We start from the raw sequence: 14831 nt of genomic DNA on the forward strand, positions 1-14831 counted from the left end.
CTAAGAATATTGATTGACATGTCTCCTTTACACAAAAAATTAATTGAATATTTGATTATTAAATTAAGTGTGTAATTTAATTAGGTAATCTTATATTTAACCCCTCATTAATATTTATACCTTGTATAAGTTCACATTATTAATTTTAAGTATAAATTTCGAAATATGATTAATTTTTAAGCTTAATTAAATTCTAGCATTTTATAAATTTAAGTATTTTTAATTATAATTATATTAAAAGTTTTGTTCTTAAGTATCTAAAAGTTTATATTTTTAAATTAAATATATTTTTGTTTGACTTTATCGTCAATTATAATTAAATTTTAAATTTAAATACTTTTAACTATTGTTTAAAAAGATATTATATTATTAATTATTTAACATTTTATATTTTTTTAATTAAAAGATTTTAAACTTTTTAATATTTAATAAATTACTTTTAAAAATTTAATTAAAAGCATCTAAATTTATGAAAAAACTTAAAAATAAATTATATTATTTTTATAATTAAGAATAAGGACATCGATGAAAAAAAAATTCAATACGTAAACTTTGAAAAAAATATAAGATTAAATAATTGAAAAATATAAAAAAAATTAAAAGAAAAACCTTTGATTAAAAGTAGTGAGAAATTTAGATGAGTGATTAATTTTGATCAACGTTTGCAAAATAATTTTTGAATTTTTTTTGTCATCATTGTAATTAAAAAATAATTAAAAAAATAACATGAAGAAATGGAGGGATATAAATACGAGTATGGAGAAAAAGGAAGAATGGAAGGGTTGTTACAAAGGTTTGGAAGAGAGGGAGTGAAGAGAGTGCTGGAAGCGGCGCAATGGAAGGAAGGAAGAAACATGTGGACACTGAAACGCAACCTGAGAGAAACAAACAAAGGGGTTTTCATTCGACATTCCATGATGTTTCATATTTAGTTTTCAATCTGAATCTTCTTCCCGACTTTCCTTGTTGCTCGTCTTCTCTCACCCCCTCTCTCCACGCGCCACTGCTTCTACCCTTCGGCCTCGTGATGATAATCTGAAGGTTCCAGATCTCCATCGCATTCTTTCATTTTTTTTTTTAATTTTAAATCGAATAATCTTTTTGCTGATTTTATAGGTTTTGGTGTGTCTCTTGGGCCTCTCTATTTGAATTGGATTTTTTAAGGTTTTTTTATTTATTGAAGGTAGTTTTTAATTTTTTTAATTTGTTGCGTTTAAGTTTTTTTTCTTGTACGAGAATTCCCATTTTATCACTTTTTGGGTTTGTTTATTTGTTTTATTTGAAGATTCACTTTCAGGTTTTTATTTGGATTCTGCCCCTTTGGGGTTTTGTTTATAACAAAAAAAAATGATATCTGATTGGTTGGCAGTGTATTTTACACTGTAAAATTCTTTTACATTGTCTCTGCATGATCATTATAATCTTTGTTGATTTGAAAGTGCCATTTTCAGGGTTTATATGTTTGAAATTTGTACTTATTTGAATATACCTTGATATCTTCAGTAGCTTGGTTTTTCTTAAAGCTTGATTTGCTTGCCATCTGTGGATTTGTGCGAGTGTTGCATTGCACTGCATTGTGCTTTTTAATTGCATAATTTCTACATGAGGAAGCTGGGTGGAGAAGCCAAAAATTGAGACCAACATGTGAGTAAATCATCGAATTTGTTTATGAAAAATCTAGTGTTTATGAATGATGAAAATCATGTCTCAGGATCCAAATATGCAGTTTCTGGTCAAATAAATACTCATTGTAATTTTGTAATTTGCTTTTCCTTGTATGGTTTAGCTGTGTTGGATACATAGGCAAATGGGGGAAGGTGGGGAAAATAACCTAGACTCTATGTGTTTGTGAATATGCCGATGTATATTTTACCAACTTGGAGCCAACATTCACTTGATGGTTTCAACCTTATTCTATGTGATGCTGAAGTATTTTGCAGAGAAGTAGTCTCAGAGGGTGGAATTACTAGAAAAAAAAAGAGTTAAAGAGAGGTGTTTTTTTGAAACGTTAGTCACAAGTTGAAGGACAAAACTTTGATCCACCATTGCAGTTTGTTTGCCACCACATCTGGTGTCATTGTTGGTCTTGAAAGGAAGAAAGCTGGAAAAATGATTGTACATTAGTAGTATTTGTGAGTCTTGTTGATATTAGCCACCTTGGTGAACATGGGGAAAAGAATAGGATTATGCAAGTGGGAAATTTGGTCATCTTGGGAAAGAGCTATCAACTATTATCTGTGAAAGTTTTTAAAGAGAAGACTTCTGAACATTTTGTATCAGAGTATCATATGCCAGATAAAACAAAATTGTTAGTCTATTTTTATCCATTAAAAATTCAATAAAAATCTGGGTTGATCCTTGTAATTTAAATTTAAATTAATAACAATACTTAACTTTACATTTCTGATAACACAGGAAACACTGGTACAAGCATTATCATATCCAAGAAACACAGGTAAATAACAATACATAACACAGGTCTAAATCCAAAAACTAAAGATACTACTACATTTTATTTATTCTCAAGCAGGTATTAGAAAACACTGAAGAACCATAATGGAAACAGGGGTAGAGTTAATTAAGCATCTAAACAGCGTATTTGTATAGTTGAAGAACCTTCTTCCAAGATGGTCTATTGCTGATATCATCCCACCAAGCACTCACATGCTTCCTCTCTCTAACCAAATTCCCTCTTCCAGTTTGGTTCACCAAATAATGGCCAAATGGGAGATGGCTAAGATCAGCAAGGCTGAAGAACTCACCAGCCAAGTACTTGCTTTTTGAGAGCCTCTCCTCGTAAACATCAAGCACCTTCTCAAGCTTTTTATCACTCTCTTCTATTACTTTTTGGTCTGATGGAGCACCCATTAATGGGGCAAACAGAAGGTTGATAACCAAGTCGTAGATTGGTGGGTGAAAATTATGAGCTTCCACTTCAAGCCATTGTTCCACTAGTCCCTTTTCTTCTATTGTCTTTCCCAACAAGTCTGTTCCTTGGTCTTTATACTTCTCTGCATAGTATCTGATTATTGCACGAGATTCTGCAACATTGGTTTAAAATCAGTCTATTCGAATGGACGTAGACTATCTTACTTTTTGCACAAGAACAGAGAAAATGCATTCTGGAGAAGTAACCATTCAACCTTTCGGATTATCCTTCGTTGGAAATTTCAAACAATAAAAACCAATTCATGCCACCCCATTAAGGTTCACTGTAGAGAAATGTCTGATGCATCAAGGATCAAACCATAACATATCCTTATAAAAAACAACTAACACCAATTTCATAAAGTAACTAATTTCTAAACACTCCCCATTGATATCAGTGGGACATAACTTTATCACAAAAAAAAAAAAAATACTCACACGTACACCGGAAACGAGAGAGGAAGAGAGTTTTTGCTATATTTCAATCTAAAAATTTATATATTACTCTCGGTACAAGATTAGGCTTTTATAGGTTAAAAACATTATAATATTAATTTTTAGACAACCCGCTCAAGAAGGAATTATCAGAAAATAACCTTTCAACTTGTAGTTCTAATTGAACGGTGCTTACAATTTTGTGCGGTGTCTACAATTAACTTTACCATTGTAGCTGCGTTCATGCTTTCCAATAAAGTTACATAGCTTTCTCATAAGGTAAGTTTTGGTCCAATCAAACATTTTCTATTCGGTTAAAGTTTTCAACATTTGCAGCTTGATTTAATTACTGATATTGCCTCCTTTAAATCAAGCTTGTATCATTCCAAGCATTCTTTTTAACTTATAAAATAACTCAGCTTTCGGTGGCTTTGTAAAAATATCTACAACTTGTTCTATAGTTGGACAATATTTAATTGCTACTTCTTTCTCAACTACCAGTTCTCGGATTTTATGAAACCGAATATCTATGTGCTTGGATCGTCCATGAAATACTGGATTTTTGCATAATGCAATTGCTGACTTGTTATCACAAAATATCACTGTGGGAGTATCTTGCTTCTGATGCATCACTTCAAGCATTCTTCTTAACCATACAGTTTGGGTTGCACAACTAGCTACTGCCATGTATTCTTAAGTTGTTGAAAGAGCGACAACAAGTTATTTCTTTGAGGACCATGATACTGCTCTTGTTCCTAGATGAAATGTATACCCTGACGTGCTTTTTCTTGTTTCAACATCTCATGCCCAATCACTATTTGTATATCAAACAAGTTTCACAGCTTTAGTGTCAAAGTACCTTTGATATATCTAAGAATTCTCTTTGCTCCTTGTAAATGACATACACGCGGCTCTTCCATGAATCTGCTCAGCAGTCCTACTCCAAAGACAATATCTGGTCTAGTAGTAGTCAAATATTTGAGGCTTCCAATCAAGCTCTTGTGTTATGTTGAATCAATTCTTTTTTCATCACTATCCTTTTTTAGCTTCAACTACTCTTCAACAGGTGTTGAGATTGGCTTTGAATTCTCTATCTTGATATTTTTTAAAACGTCAGCATCATACTTCTTTTGAGATATAAAAATTCCATTATTTTGCTGAATGACCTCAATGCCAAGAAAATATGACATTAGGCCCAAATCTGTCATCTCAAAACATTTAACCATGGTCTCCCTAAATTCTGCAATCATCTTTGGATTATTGTCGGTAAAAATTAGATCATCAACATAGAGGCACATAATAAGAATACTGTCAGGGTCAACTGATTTGATATACAAAGTATGTTCAAACGAGCATCTCTGAAAACCATTATGCACAAAGTAAGAATCAATCTTTTTATACCACGCTCTGGGTGCCTGCTTCAAGCCATACAATGCCTTCTTCAATATGTAAACTTTATCTTCTTTTCCTTCAACTTCATATCCTGCAAGTTGCTTAACATATACTTTTTCTTCCAAAGTGTCATTCAGAAAAGCAGATTTAACATCCATTTGATGAATTTTCCAATTATTTTGAGCTGATAGAGAGATAAGCATACGAATTGTATCTAATCTCGCTACAGGAGCAAATACCTCAAAATAATCAATACTTGGATTTTGTTTGTACCCTTTTGCTACCAACCTTGCTTTGAAACGATCAATTTCTCCACTAGACTTGTACTTAGTTTTGTACACCCACTTTACTCCAATTGGCCTTTTGTTTGCTAGTAAGTCTATCAGCTCCCATGTTAATTCTTCTTAATGGCATGAATTTCTTCATCCATTGCTTTTTCTCCAATGTTGATTATTTGAAGCTTCTTCAAATGTTATAGGCTCACAATTTGCAAATAAGGAAAAATTGATAATTTCTTCATTAGATGGGTAATTGTCATTACCCACAACATAATCCTCCAATTTGATTGGTAGTCTTCGTTGCCTTTATGGTCTGCTTGATGTTTCTGGCTCATCAGGTGTTGGATCTACATGTCTAATCTCTTCTTCATAATTTTTTGGATTTACTGCATGCTCCTTTTGGGCTTTGGAAGACCAATCCCACATTCCTTCTTCATCAAAGGTCACATATATGCTAAAAATTACCTTCTTCGTCACTGGATTGTAAAACTTGTATGCCTTTGAGTTAGTGTTGTAACCAATTAAGATGCACTACTCTCCTTTGTCATCAAGCTTTTTTCTGAGTTGATATGGTACATGGGCATATGCTATACACCCAAAAACTCTGAGATGCCAGATTAAGGGTTTCCTTTCACTCCAAGCTTCTTTTGGTGTTTTATCACAAACACTCTTTGTTGGACACCTGTTCAAAATATACACAACAGTAGAAATTGCTTCTGCCCAGAATTCTCTAGGCATTTGTTTCGCCTTTAGCATGCATATCACCATATCCATGATTGTTCTGTTCTTGCTTTCTGCTACCCCATTTTGTTAAGGATTGTATTTGGTTGTCATTTGATGCTAAATTCCATGGTGGTCAAAGAAATTTGCACATGCAAGGTATTCTTGGCCTCTATCTGTCCTCAAAGCTTTTAATCTTGCAGCCACTTTGTTTCTCCACAAATGCCTTAAATGAATTAAAGGCATCACAAGATTCTAATTTCTGTTTCAATAAATACACCGAAGCTTTTCTGCTAAAGTCATCAATAAAAATAATGAAATACCTGCAACCACCATTCACAATCTCCAATGGCTTTCTTGCTCTCCAGGACTTTCCAGTTGAAAAAGATTCTCTATGTTTCTTTCCAATTTCACAAGTCTCACATATACCTTCAGGAATGTTTATAACAGGCAAACTAGATACATACACTTTTTTAGATAAAAAATTTAATCCAGAAAAGTGATAATGTCCAAAGCTCATGTGCCACAGCCAATCATCATTTTGTATAATGGAATTCAAGCAAGGAATTTTATCATGTTGAACTTTCAAAGGGAATAGGCGATTAAGAGTCATTTTTACCTTGACAATGAATCTCCTATTTTTGTCAATCAACATATAGTAGTCATCATGAATCTGCATGTTATAGCCTTTCTCTGATAATTGTCCCATGCTCAATAGGTTATGATGAAGACCAAGAGCATAGAAAACATCAGAGATGAAATTTTGAGAACCGTCCTTCAATCTGATTGCAACTCGGCCTTTTCCCAAAATTGGAATGTTTGAGTTATTTTCGAATTTCACGGTAGATTTTACTATTTCATCTAGTGAGAAAAATAACTCCTTTTTCCCACACATGTGGTTGTTGCAACCAGTATCTAGGTACCAAATATCTCCATCACCTAAAAAATTATTTGTTGCGAGAAGTAAGGTTTGTGGATTATTAGAACTCTCACCATATGCTGATATTTATTTTCTGCTATATTTGCTTGTTGTTTGAATCTACGATCTGCATCTTTGTACCCGAACTTTCCATAGTGGTAGCAATTGAAATTTGTCCTCTCCTGGTAGGTGAAACTGCCTCTTCCTCTTCCATGGTTGATAGATCTGACGTTGTGTCCACCTCTTCCTCTTCCTTGATTAGGTGGCCTGAAATTGTTGTCTCTCCATTGTTGATTGAAGTTACAACGACCTCTTCCTCTGAAGCTACCACGACCTCTACCTTTGAAATTTATATTTTTATCTTCACGACCTCTACCGTCTTTACTTCGGTTGGATTCTACTATGTTGGTAAAATTCACCTGACTTTTCAAGGCTTCTTCATTTTCTTTTTCAGTTTTCTCCAAGATTATGCTCACATGGTTTTCAATGCTACCTTGCAATTCTACAACCATCATGATGTCTGTGTCGTGGGACTCAATTATTGTAGTCACCACATGATCAAATTTCATCAACATTATGCGTAGAATTTTCTCTACCACCTTGTTTTCAGGGATGTCTTCTCCATACACCCTCATCTTGTTGACAAGATTTGTTACCCGTGAAAAATATTGTTCCACGGTTTCTAAACTGGACATCTCATATCTTTCATATTCTCGACACACGGATTGCAATTTGGATTTCTGAGCTTTTTCTACTCCTTTGTATGACAGCTTCAAAATGTCCCACGCTTCTTTGGCTGTTTTGGCATTTTCTATTTTGCCAAAAATTGAATAATCTACACCTTGGTGAATTTGTGATAGCGCTAACAGGTCCTTCCTTTGAGTTGCATCATCAGCTCCTTGTTGTATGCCTGATTCAAGAAAGCTCCAAATATTGTGAGCTTTCAAATGGGTGGACATTAACAATGCCCAATAATTGTAATCTAGTTTCCCATCTAATTTGGGATCAGACCAAACAATATTGTAGTTTGTGGCCATCTTTCTTTCTCAAATAGACTTTAAAAGTTTTGATAAAGTGAGAACTCTCTTGTTCCTCACACATTCAATATATTTTTTTAAATTTTCACTGACTTTCTCACAAACTCACAAAACCAATGCTGGATTTAACCAGCTCTGATACCAATTTGATATCAATGGGACATAATTTTATCAAAAAAAAAAACACTCATACATGTACAATGGAAATGAGAGAGGAAGAGAGAGTTTATGCTCAATATATTTCAATCTAAAAATTGATACATTACTCTTGGTATACGATTAGCCTTTTATAGGCTTTACAAAACATTATAATATTAATTTTTAGACAACCCAATTGTTAGAAAACAACCTTTCAACTTGTGGTTCTAATTGAACGGTGCCTACAATTTTGTGCGGTGTCTACAATTAATTTTACCAGTGTAGCTGCCTCCATGCTTTCCAATAAAGTTACACAACTTTCTCATAAGGTAAGTTTTGCTCCAATCAAACATTTTCTATCCGGTTAAAATTTTCAACATCTATGGCTTGATTTAATTATTGACACCAATCCTAATGCCTCCTTTAAGAACAAAGAAATAGCAATTAGGTAAGCAAGGTGTTGGGCATATGTGTTTTTTCGCGAGGCACCAACCCTCTGTTTTTCTGGAATGTTTATATATATATATATATATATATATATATATATATATATATATATATATATATATATAACATATAAATAAAATATAACAAGTTCATCCATATAACACATTTCTTATATCTTTTATATTTTTAAAAATTTCTAAGAATGGTATCATAAAGAATTATCTTTTCGAGACTTGTATAATGAAAGAAATTTCTCATAAATCACTATTCTATTTTTTTGCAAGTGTTTCACAAATGATTTTCATAAATATCAGGACCCTAAAATTAACAAAAAAAATTGAGATTATCTGAAAAGAGAATAGAAAGGAAATGACAAGATTTAAGATATGAATGTGTTAAATTTGATGAGACGGTTTAAGCTAAAAAAAATAAAGAATGCAAGAGATTATAATCTTTTAGTACATACATAAAATAAAACAAATTTTTTTTTTCGTATAACATATATCTTTTAAAACTCTTGAAATTTCCGATAAAACAAAAGAAGGTAGAAAATAATAAAGTGGTTTACCATAGAGAGTATAATCACCATCTTGAATAACAGGAAGTGATCCAAATGGCTGCAAAATTATCAGAGACAAGTGTAATTTAACATGAAAAAAGAGAGGCAAATATTACAGAAATCCTGAAACCAAGTGAAGCTTCAGCTGTTTTGGTGTTTAAAAACTAAGTAGGAAAAGAAAAAGTGAACCTGCAACTTGAGGAACTGGGCTTCCTTATTTTCTCCCTTAAAGAGATCAACATGAACTGCTTCAAACTCAATTTCCTTCTCAATCAGACACACAACCACCCTTTTGGGGCATCCATAAATTGGACCGTACACCTTCACCACCATTTTGTTTGTGTATCTCAGTCAACTTGTGCTTTAATGCTGTTCACTCATTGTTTTATCGCATACTTTTCCATCTGCAAGAATACTATTGATGATTTTAGAAAATTGTTTATGATGAAAAAAAGTAGTAGTTTGCTACCTTAGGCTATTTTGAAAAGTAAGCAAACACTTAGTTTTTCTAAGGGCTAATGACATTAAAAACACACCCTTTCTTTACGAAGCATTGCAAAATGCAACTCTTAAAAAAGATTATAGGCTTTTACTTCCTGCACCCCCTACGATTTCTTTTATCACCTTTTTCACTTTATAAAAGTGATTTCCAAAAGCTATCCGAAAATTTCGAAATAAGATTTTTGGAGATGAATTTCTGGAATAAAATTTTTGAAATGCATTAATTATATTCTATTCTGGATCAAGCTTCTGAAACAAATATAATGCCTTTTGGAACTAGTTTTCCATCACACCCCATGTGAAATGTGTTCCTTTCTTTGGATTTTCTCTTTTCCTTTTCCTAAACCGTTTCTCTCTCTCTTCTTCCTCTGCAACAACAGTGGTAATGGTGTGGGCTAGTGCTGAAAGGTAATTTAGTATTTTTTATTAGTGTATGGGTGAAGTTAGTAATTGTGGAAATCAAAGGAGCAATAACCGGAAGATTATGCTTCTCTTTGCACCTCTAAACACTTCTCATGTACTTCCAAGCATGGTAGCTAGAATCGTACGATTCTTATCGTGATACGGTTCAAATTTTTGGTCCCACGAAACGTATTAGTCGATGAATCATTTTCTTACTTGAATCGTGACATGAATCAGATGAATCGTGTTAGAATCATATGATTTTCGATTCAGTTTCGTTTCACCCGATTCTGCCCACGCTTACACTTCCCAAAATACACATCTCACAAAGCGACACACTGTCTACATGCTACTCACACCGGATACGCTTCACGCAACATATAATACACATCGAAAATGAAAAAACCCAACAAACTGAAGAGTCACATTGGATGGATATTTGGTTATAAATTAAGAAGGAAAAGAAATATGAGATGCATAAGAAGGTGGAGAAGAAGCATAAAGTGGAAGAGAAAAGAAGAAGCATAGAAAACCTGACTGCCCGTGAAGAATCATTTACGTGAAGAAGAAAGCACAGTGAAGAAGAAAGCATGAAAGCATTTGGAATAGGTTTGCTGAAGTGTTTTCTGCTCAAATGTTTTCTGTCCGCCTCTAAAATGGCTTTCTGATATATTGCTTTTTGATGAAGTTTCTAGATTTTTAATTTTAATAATATTTAATTTACTATAAAAGTAAATATACATCACATCAACCTTTTATTTCACTTTTTCTGAAATCTTCACATGTGATCTTTCTTTACCTTTTTATTTTTTGTTTAAATTCCATCTTAGAGCATAAAGCTCAATAGATATTATCGTGATCTTTCTTTACGTTTCTTTTTCAAATAAAATATACGTTTCTTTTTTTAAATAAAATAAAGTTTCATAGTTTATCAAAACAGAATTAATCTTTATGATCTACAACGTGAAATAAAACTTTATACTTTTATCCATGATCATGTGTGAACTTTTTTTATCTTTATCAAGAATTATATTTTGACTTCAAAATTATATTTTGATAGCTCTTTTTATATATATTTTTTATTTTGAATGTTAATTTATATTTTTTTAAGAAGAAATATTAGTTTGAATTTATTCTTATGTGTAGAATTAAAAAGAGTATGACTCAAACAAAAAGAAAGAAAGAAATAGATATTACATGAAGTCATTGTGAGAGTGTTCCTCCACATAGACTTTTAGTCAAGTGCAAATATTGTTCACATACTTATTGGGGTGGTGTTGCAACAATGAAACATCATCTTGCTAGAACAAAGCAGAATGTCATTGCTTGTACATATGTTCCTGATGATGTTAGAGAAATGATTTTGAAGTTGTTAAAGATAAAGAAAAAATAAAAGAAGCAAATCTGATAGATTGTTTTGAAGAAACAGATATTCAATGTAGTAAGAAGGGGAAACAAGGAGTTACAAAACAGAAAACCATAAATAAAATGTTTAAAGATAGAGAGTTGGTGATTCAAGATATTTGCAACTGCATATATGGAAATGCTTTGCCATTTAATTTGGTAAGAAACTCCTTATTTACCCAAATGTTGAAATCTGTTGGGGAATATGGAAATGGCTTAAAGCCTCCAACTTATCATGAAGTTAGAGTATCTTATATGAAAAAAACGGTTGACAATATTCAAGCTAGTTTGGAGAAATATAAAGTTGAACGGGAAAAATGGGAATGGACTTTGTAAGATCTCAAAATTTATATCATAATGTTTTCAGTATGCTAATATAAAAAAAATTGGTTAAATAGTTATAATATTTTTTTTCGGTTATAAAAATATATAAATTTCATATATATATATATATATATATATATATATATATATATATATATATATATAAATGACTGTACGTATAATATTTAAACGTGTATATATATATATATATATATATATATATATATATATATATTAATATCATAATGTTATAAACATTATATAATAGATTACATTTATGTTTTAAAGTATATGTATATATATAATACAAGTTTATCTTTTAGAATAAATGATGTAGGACAACATTCAATAATAGATAGAATTTCAATTAATAAGATTACTATTTTTGTACTGCAAATCTAAGATAGGTTTGGTGAATTTAATGATTGAATCTTCAAAGCCTCTATATAAAGAGATAGTGCAGTGAAAGCCATACGAGGAAAAGCAACAAGAAAAAAAAAAGAGATCTGAGAGTTAGAGAAGCACATTAGAAAAAGGAAAACGTAATAGTGAGACTCAAAGGAGAAATAAAAGTTGAATCGTGCATTCAGACCTTTTTCAATCTCTAATGTAAGGGAAGGAGACATTTATCATTCTATCTTTTGACTTTTATTTTTCTTATCTCCTCATAATTTTTTGTTATATTTACCTTTAAGTGAGGTGTCCCTAACCTCATTCTAATTTATATTTAGTTCTCGTTCCTATTTATTTATTTATTTATATTCATCTCCAGTTATGCACTGGTCCTATTTATTCAATTTATATTTATTCTCATTTACTTATTTATATTTATCTCCAGTTCCGTACTTGTCCTTTTTTTTATTTATATTTATTTTAACTATTCATTGATCCTATCTATTTATATAATTATATGGTTTAATATTGAAATAAAATTTATGATAAATAAAGATTTGATTATTGTAGTTGGAGGTATAACCTTAGGGATTTAAACGAGTTAGTATTACTCAAGATGAGATGTTCTTGAGTTACTTTGTTGGCCATGAGCTCATTTATCCTAACTAGTCATTTATATAGGGATTTATGCCTATATAGATTGTGGACAATAAAGTCAAGGAACTCGGAGGCAAATAAATTCCTCTAATAAAAGTTATTTGGAATGAAACTACTAGAGATACCACATGGGAATTGAAAGAAAAAATAAGAAGAATTTATCCTCATTTGTTTTAGTAAATAAAAGCTAAATCTCGAGGACAAAATTTCTGTTTCTGGAAAAGAAAATGTAACATCTCAAAATTTATACCACAATATTTTCGGTATGCTAACATAAAAAAAGATGGTTAAATAGTTATACTAATTTTTTTCAGTTATAAATTATATATATATATATATATATATATATATATATATCATACGTATGTATATATCTTGATATATAATATTTATAACATATTTTATATATATATATATATATATATATATATATATATATATATATATATATATATATCATAATTTTATAAACATTATATAATAGATTACGTTTACGTTTTAAAGTATATGTACATATATATATATAATATAAGTTTATCTTTTAGAATAAATGATGCAGGACAACATTCAGTAACAAATGATGCAGGAAAACATTCAGTAACAAATTGAATTTCAATTAATAGGATTCCTATTTCTGTACTGCAAATCTAAGATAGGATTGGGTGAAATGTTCATATATGTCTTATTCTTTTGGTTCAAATTAATTTGCTTCATCTTAAGTCACCACATGTAATAGTAACATGACCATCGTCATGATCATTCTCATTTTGCTTGTCTTTCTTGTCTCTGCTCTCATTTTTCCTAATTAAAACAATATCTTTGGATGTGTCCAGGTTTATTGCAATAACAACATTCCACATTCTTATATATTGACTTGAACTTGCTCTTTCTCTTTCTTTTTTGTCTACCATCCTTTAGTTCATTTTTCTAACTTTTCCCTTATTTTTTGTGACAAACACCTAAAACTCATGAGATGAAGAATCATGTACCTTCTTTCTCATCTCTTCATTAAGAGCACTGCTCTTTGCCATCTGGAAGGAAACAATGTCATTAGGGGTCGAGTTTGTAATTAAAACCTGAAATATCTTTCAATATTCTGGTAAAGTATTCAGTAGCCATTCCCAAACTTCATCATCAAAATTGATACCCAATCTTGGTTGTTGATCTAAGAGCCCTTAAAACGCATTTAAGTGAGCTGAAATGGAAGAATTCTCCTTGTATCTCAAATTCATCAAGCAATTCAACATATGCAATTTATTATTATCTAACTTAGATGAAATTTCTTAACAAATAACAAGTCTTTCATGTTGTCGTTCCACAAATGATAATTTGTATCATTTAAAACAATTTATATTTTCCTTCAACATTCAAGCAAGTAAATATAACCCCAAACTAAGAGGTTTGATACCACTATCATGAGAAAAACCACAACAAACAACAAAAAATACAAAGTATGGAGTGAAAATAATTTTCCCAAACTTGTGAGAATTTGAGTAGCAACAACAATAAAAAAAGAAAAACAATAATTATAGAAGAGAATACCAATATCTTTAACATGAGAAAACTCTCTCAATATAAGAAGTAAAAACCCACATAGACAAGTCAATCAATCAAGCTCCACTAAGATTAAATATTACAAGAAAGTTAAATAAAAAACACAAATAAGTACCCATAACTAATCAACACATCAAAACAATAACGGTCTCAAATATGAAGAATAAAGAAAAAGTCACCTAAAATAGAATAACATTGTAAAACTAATTTCTCTAACCACAAATCTCGAATTGACTATCCTAACAGTCAAATGAAGAAGCATATGCCTTGAACCTGCTATCAAATTCAACCAATCTAACAGTTAACTGAGCATGAATTACAATTTTACTAAGACAACTTAGTGAATATGCCAATCAATTTTCTGTCTTTTCTCTCTTCCAAAGTCTATGAAAATAACATTATCTGTTAACCTTCCCCACTTAAGTTAAATGAAACAAAATAGACTTAATTAATTTGAACTTTTTAGACACAGTTATAGTTTGAGTTAGGAGCCTAACCCAACACTAATAACTACCCTCCTTTCACTTCCATGATTATGACGATAGCCAATCTTTCACAAGTACACGAGATTATAGTCGTCAGACTTTCGTGGTTATGTCTGGTGCAATAAAAAGCCAAGAGGTTGATGAAAACATGGAGATAAAGCCAATGAAGATAATTTGGTCTTACTTTCTGTTTAGCATCAACTTTTAAGAATTATATAGATAAAATGATATTTTACCTCTTAAAATCAATTGGTCACA

The 14831-nt window shown here is 31.1% G+C and overlaps 1 protein-coding gene and 1 long non-coding RNA gene across 4 annotated transcripts; one reads left to right on the forward strand and one right to left on the reverse strand.

The window, feature by feature from the left end:
• The first annotated feature begins 781 nt into the window (after positions 1–781).
• Positions 782–2315, forward strand: LOC114187109. The gene is made up of 2 exons (XR_003605191.1): positions 782–1041; positions 1504–2315. It is a non-coding gene; the product is annotated as an uncharacterized LOC114187109 (long non-coding RNA).
• A 64-nt stretch (positions 2316–2379) lies between these two features.
• On the reverse strand, positions 2380–10379 carry LOC114187108 (glutathione S-transferase F10-like). Of its 3 annotated transcripts, none has more exons than XM_028075240.1 (4): positions 10290–10379; positions 9043–9257; positions 8863–8911; positions 2380–3041 (listed from the first exon to the last, which is right to left on the reverse strand). In XM_028075240.1, the coding sequence occupies exons 2-4, from the start codon at positions 9184–9186 to the stop codon at positions 2587–2589; spliced, it is 648 nt and encodes a 215-aa protein (XP_027931041.1). In that variant the 5' UTR covers positions 9187–9257; positions 10290–10379; the 3' UTR covers positions 2380–2586. The 3 variants fall into 3 exon arrangements, with proteins under 3 accessions (XP_027931041.1, XP_027931043.1, XP_027931042.1); XM_028075242.1 differs by having other exon boundaries at positions 9043–9268; XM_028075241.1 differs by lacking the exon at positions 10290–10379 and having other exon boundaries at positions 9043–9301.
• Positions 10380–14831: the final 4452 nt, after the last annotated feature.

This window comes from Vigna unguiculata, chromosome 6 (assembly GCF_004118075.2).
Source record: "Vigna unguiculata cultivar IT97K-499-35 chromosome 6, ASM411807v1, whole genome shotgun sequence".
In the NCBI taxonomy this organism is placed as follows: domain Eukaryota; kingdom Viridiplantae; phylum Streptophyta; class Magnoliopsida; order Fabales; family Fabaceae; genus Vigna; species Vigna unguiculata.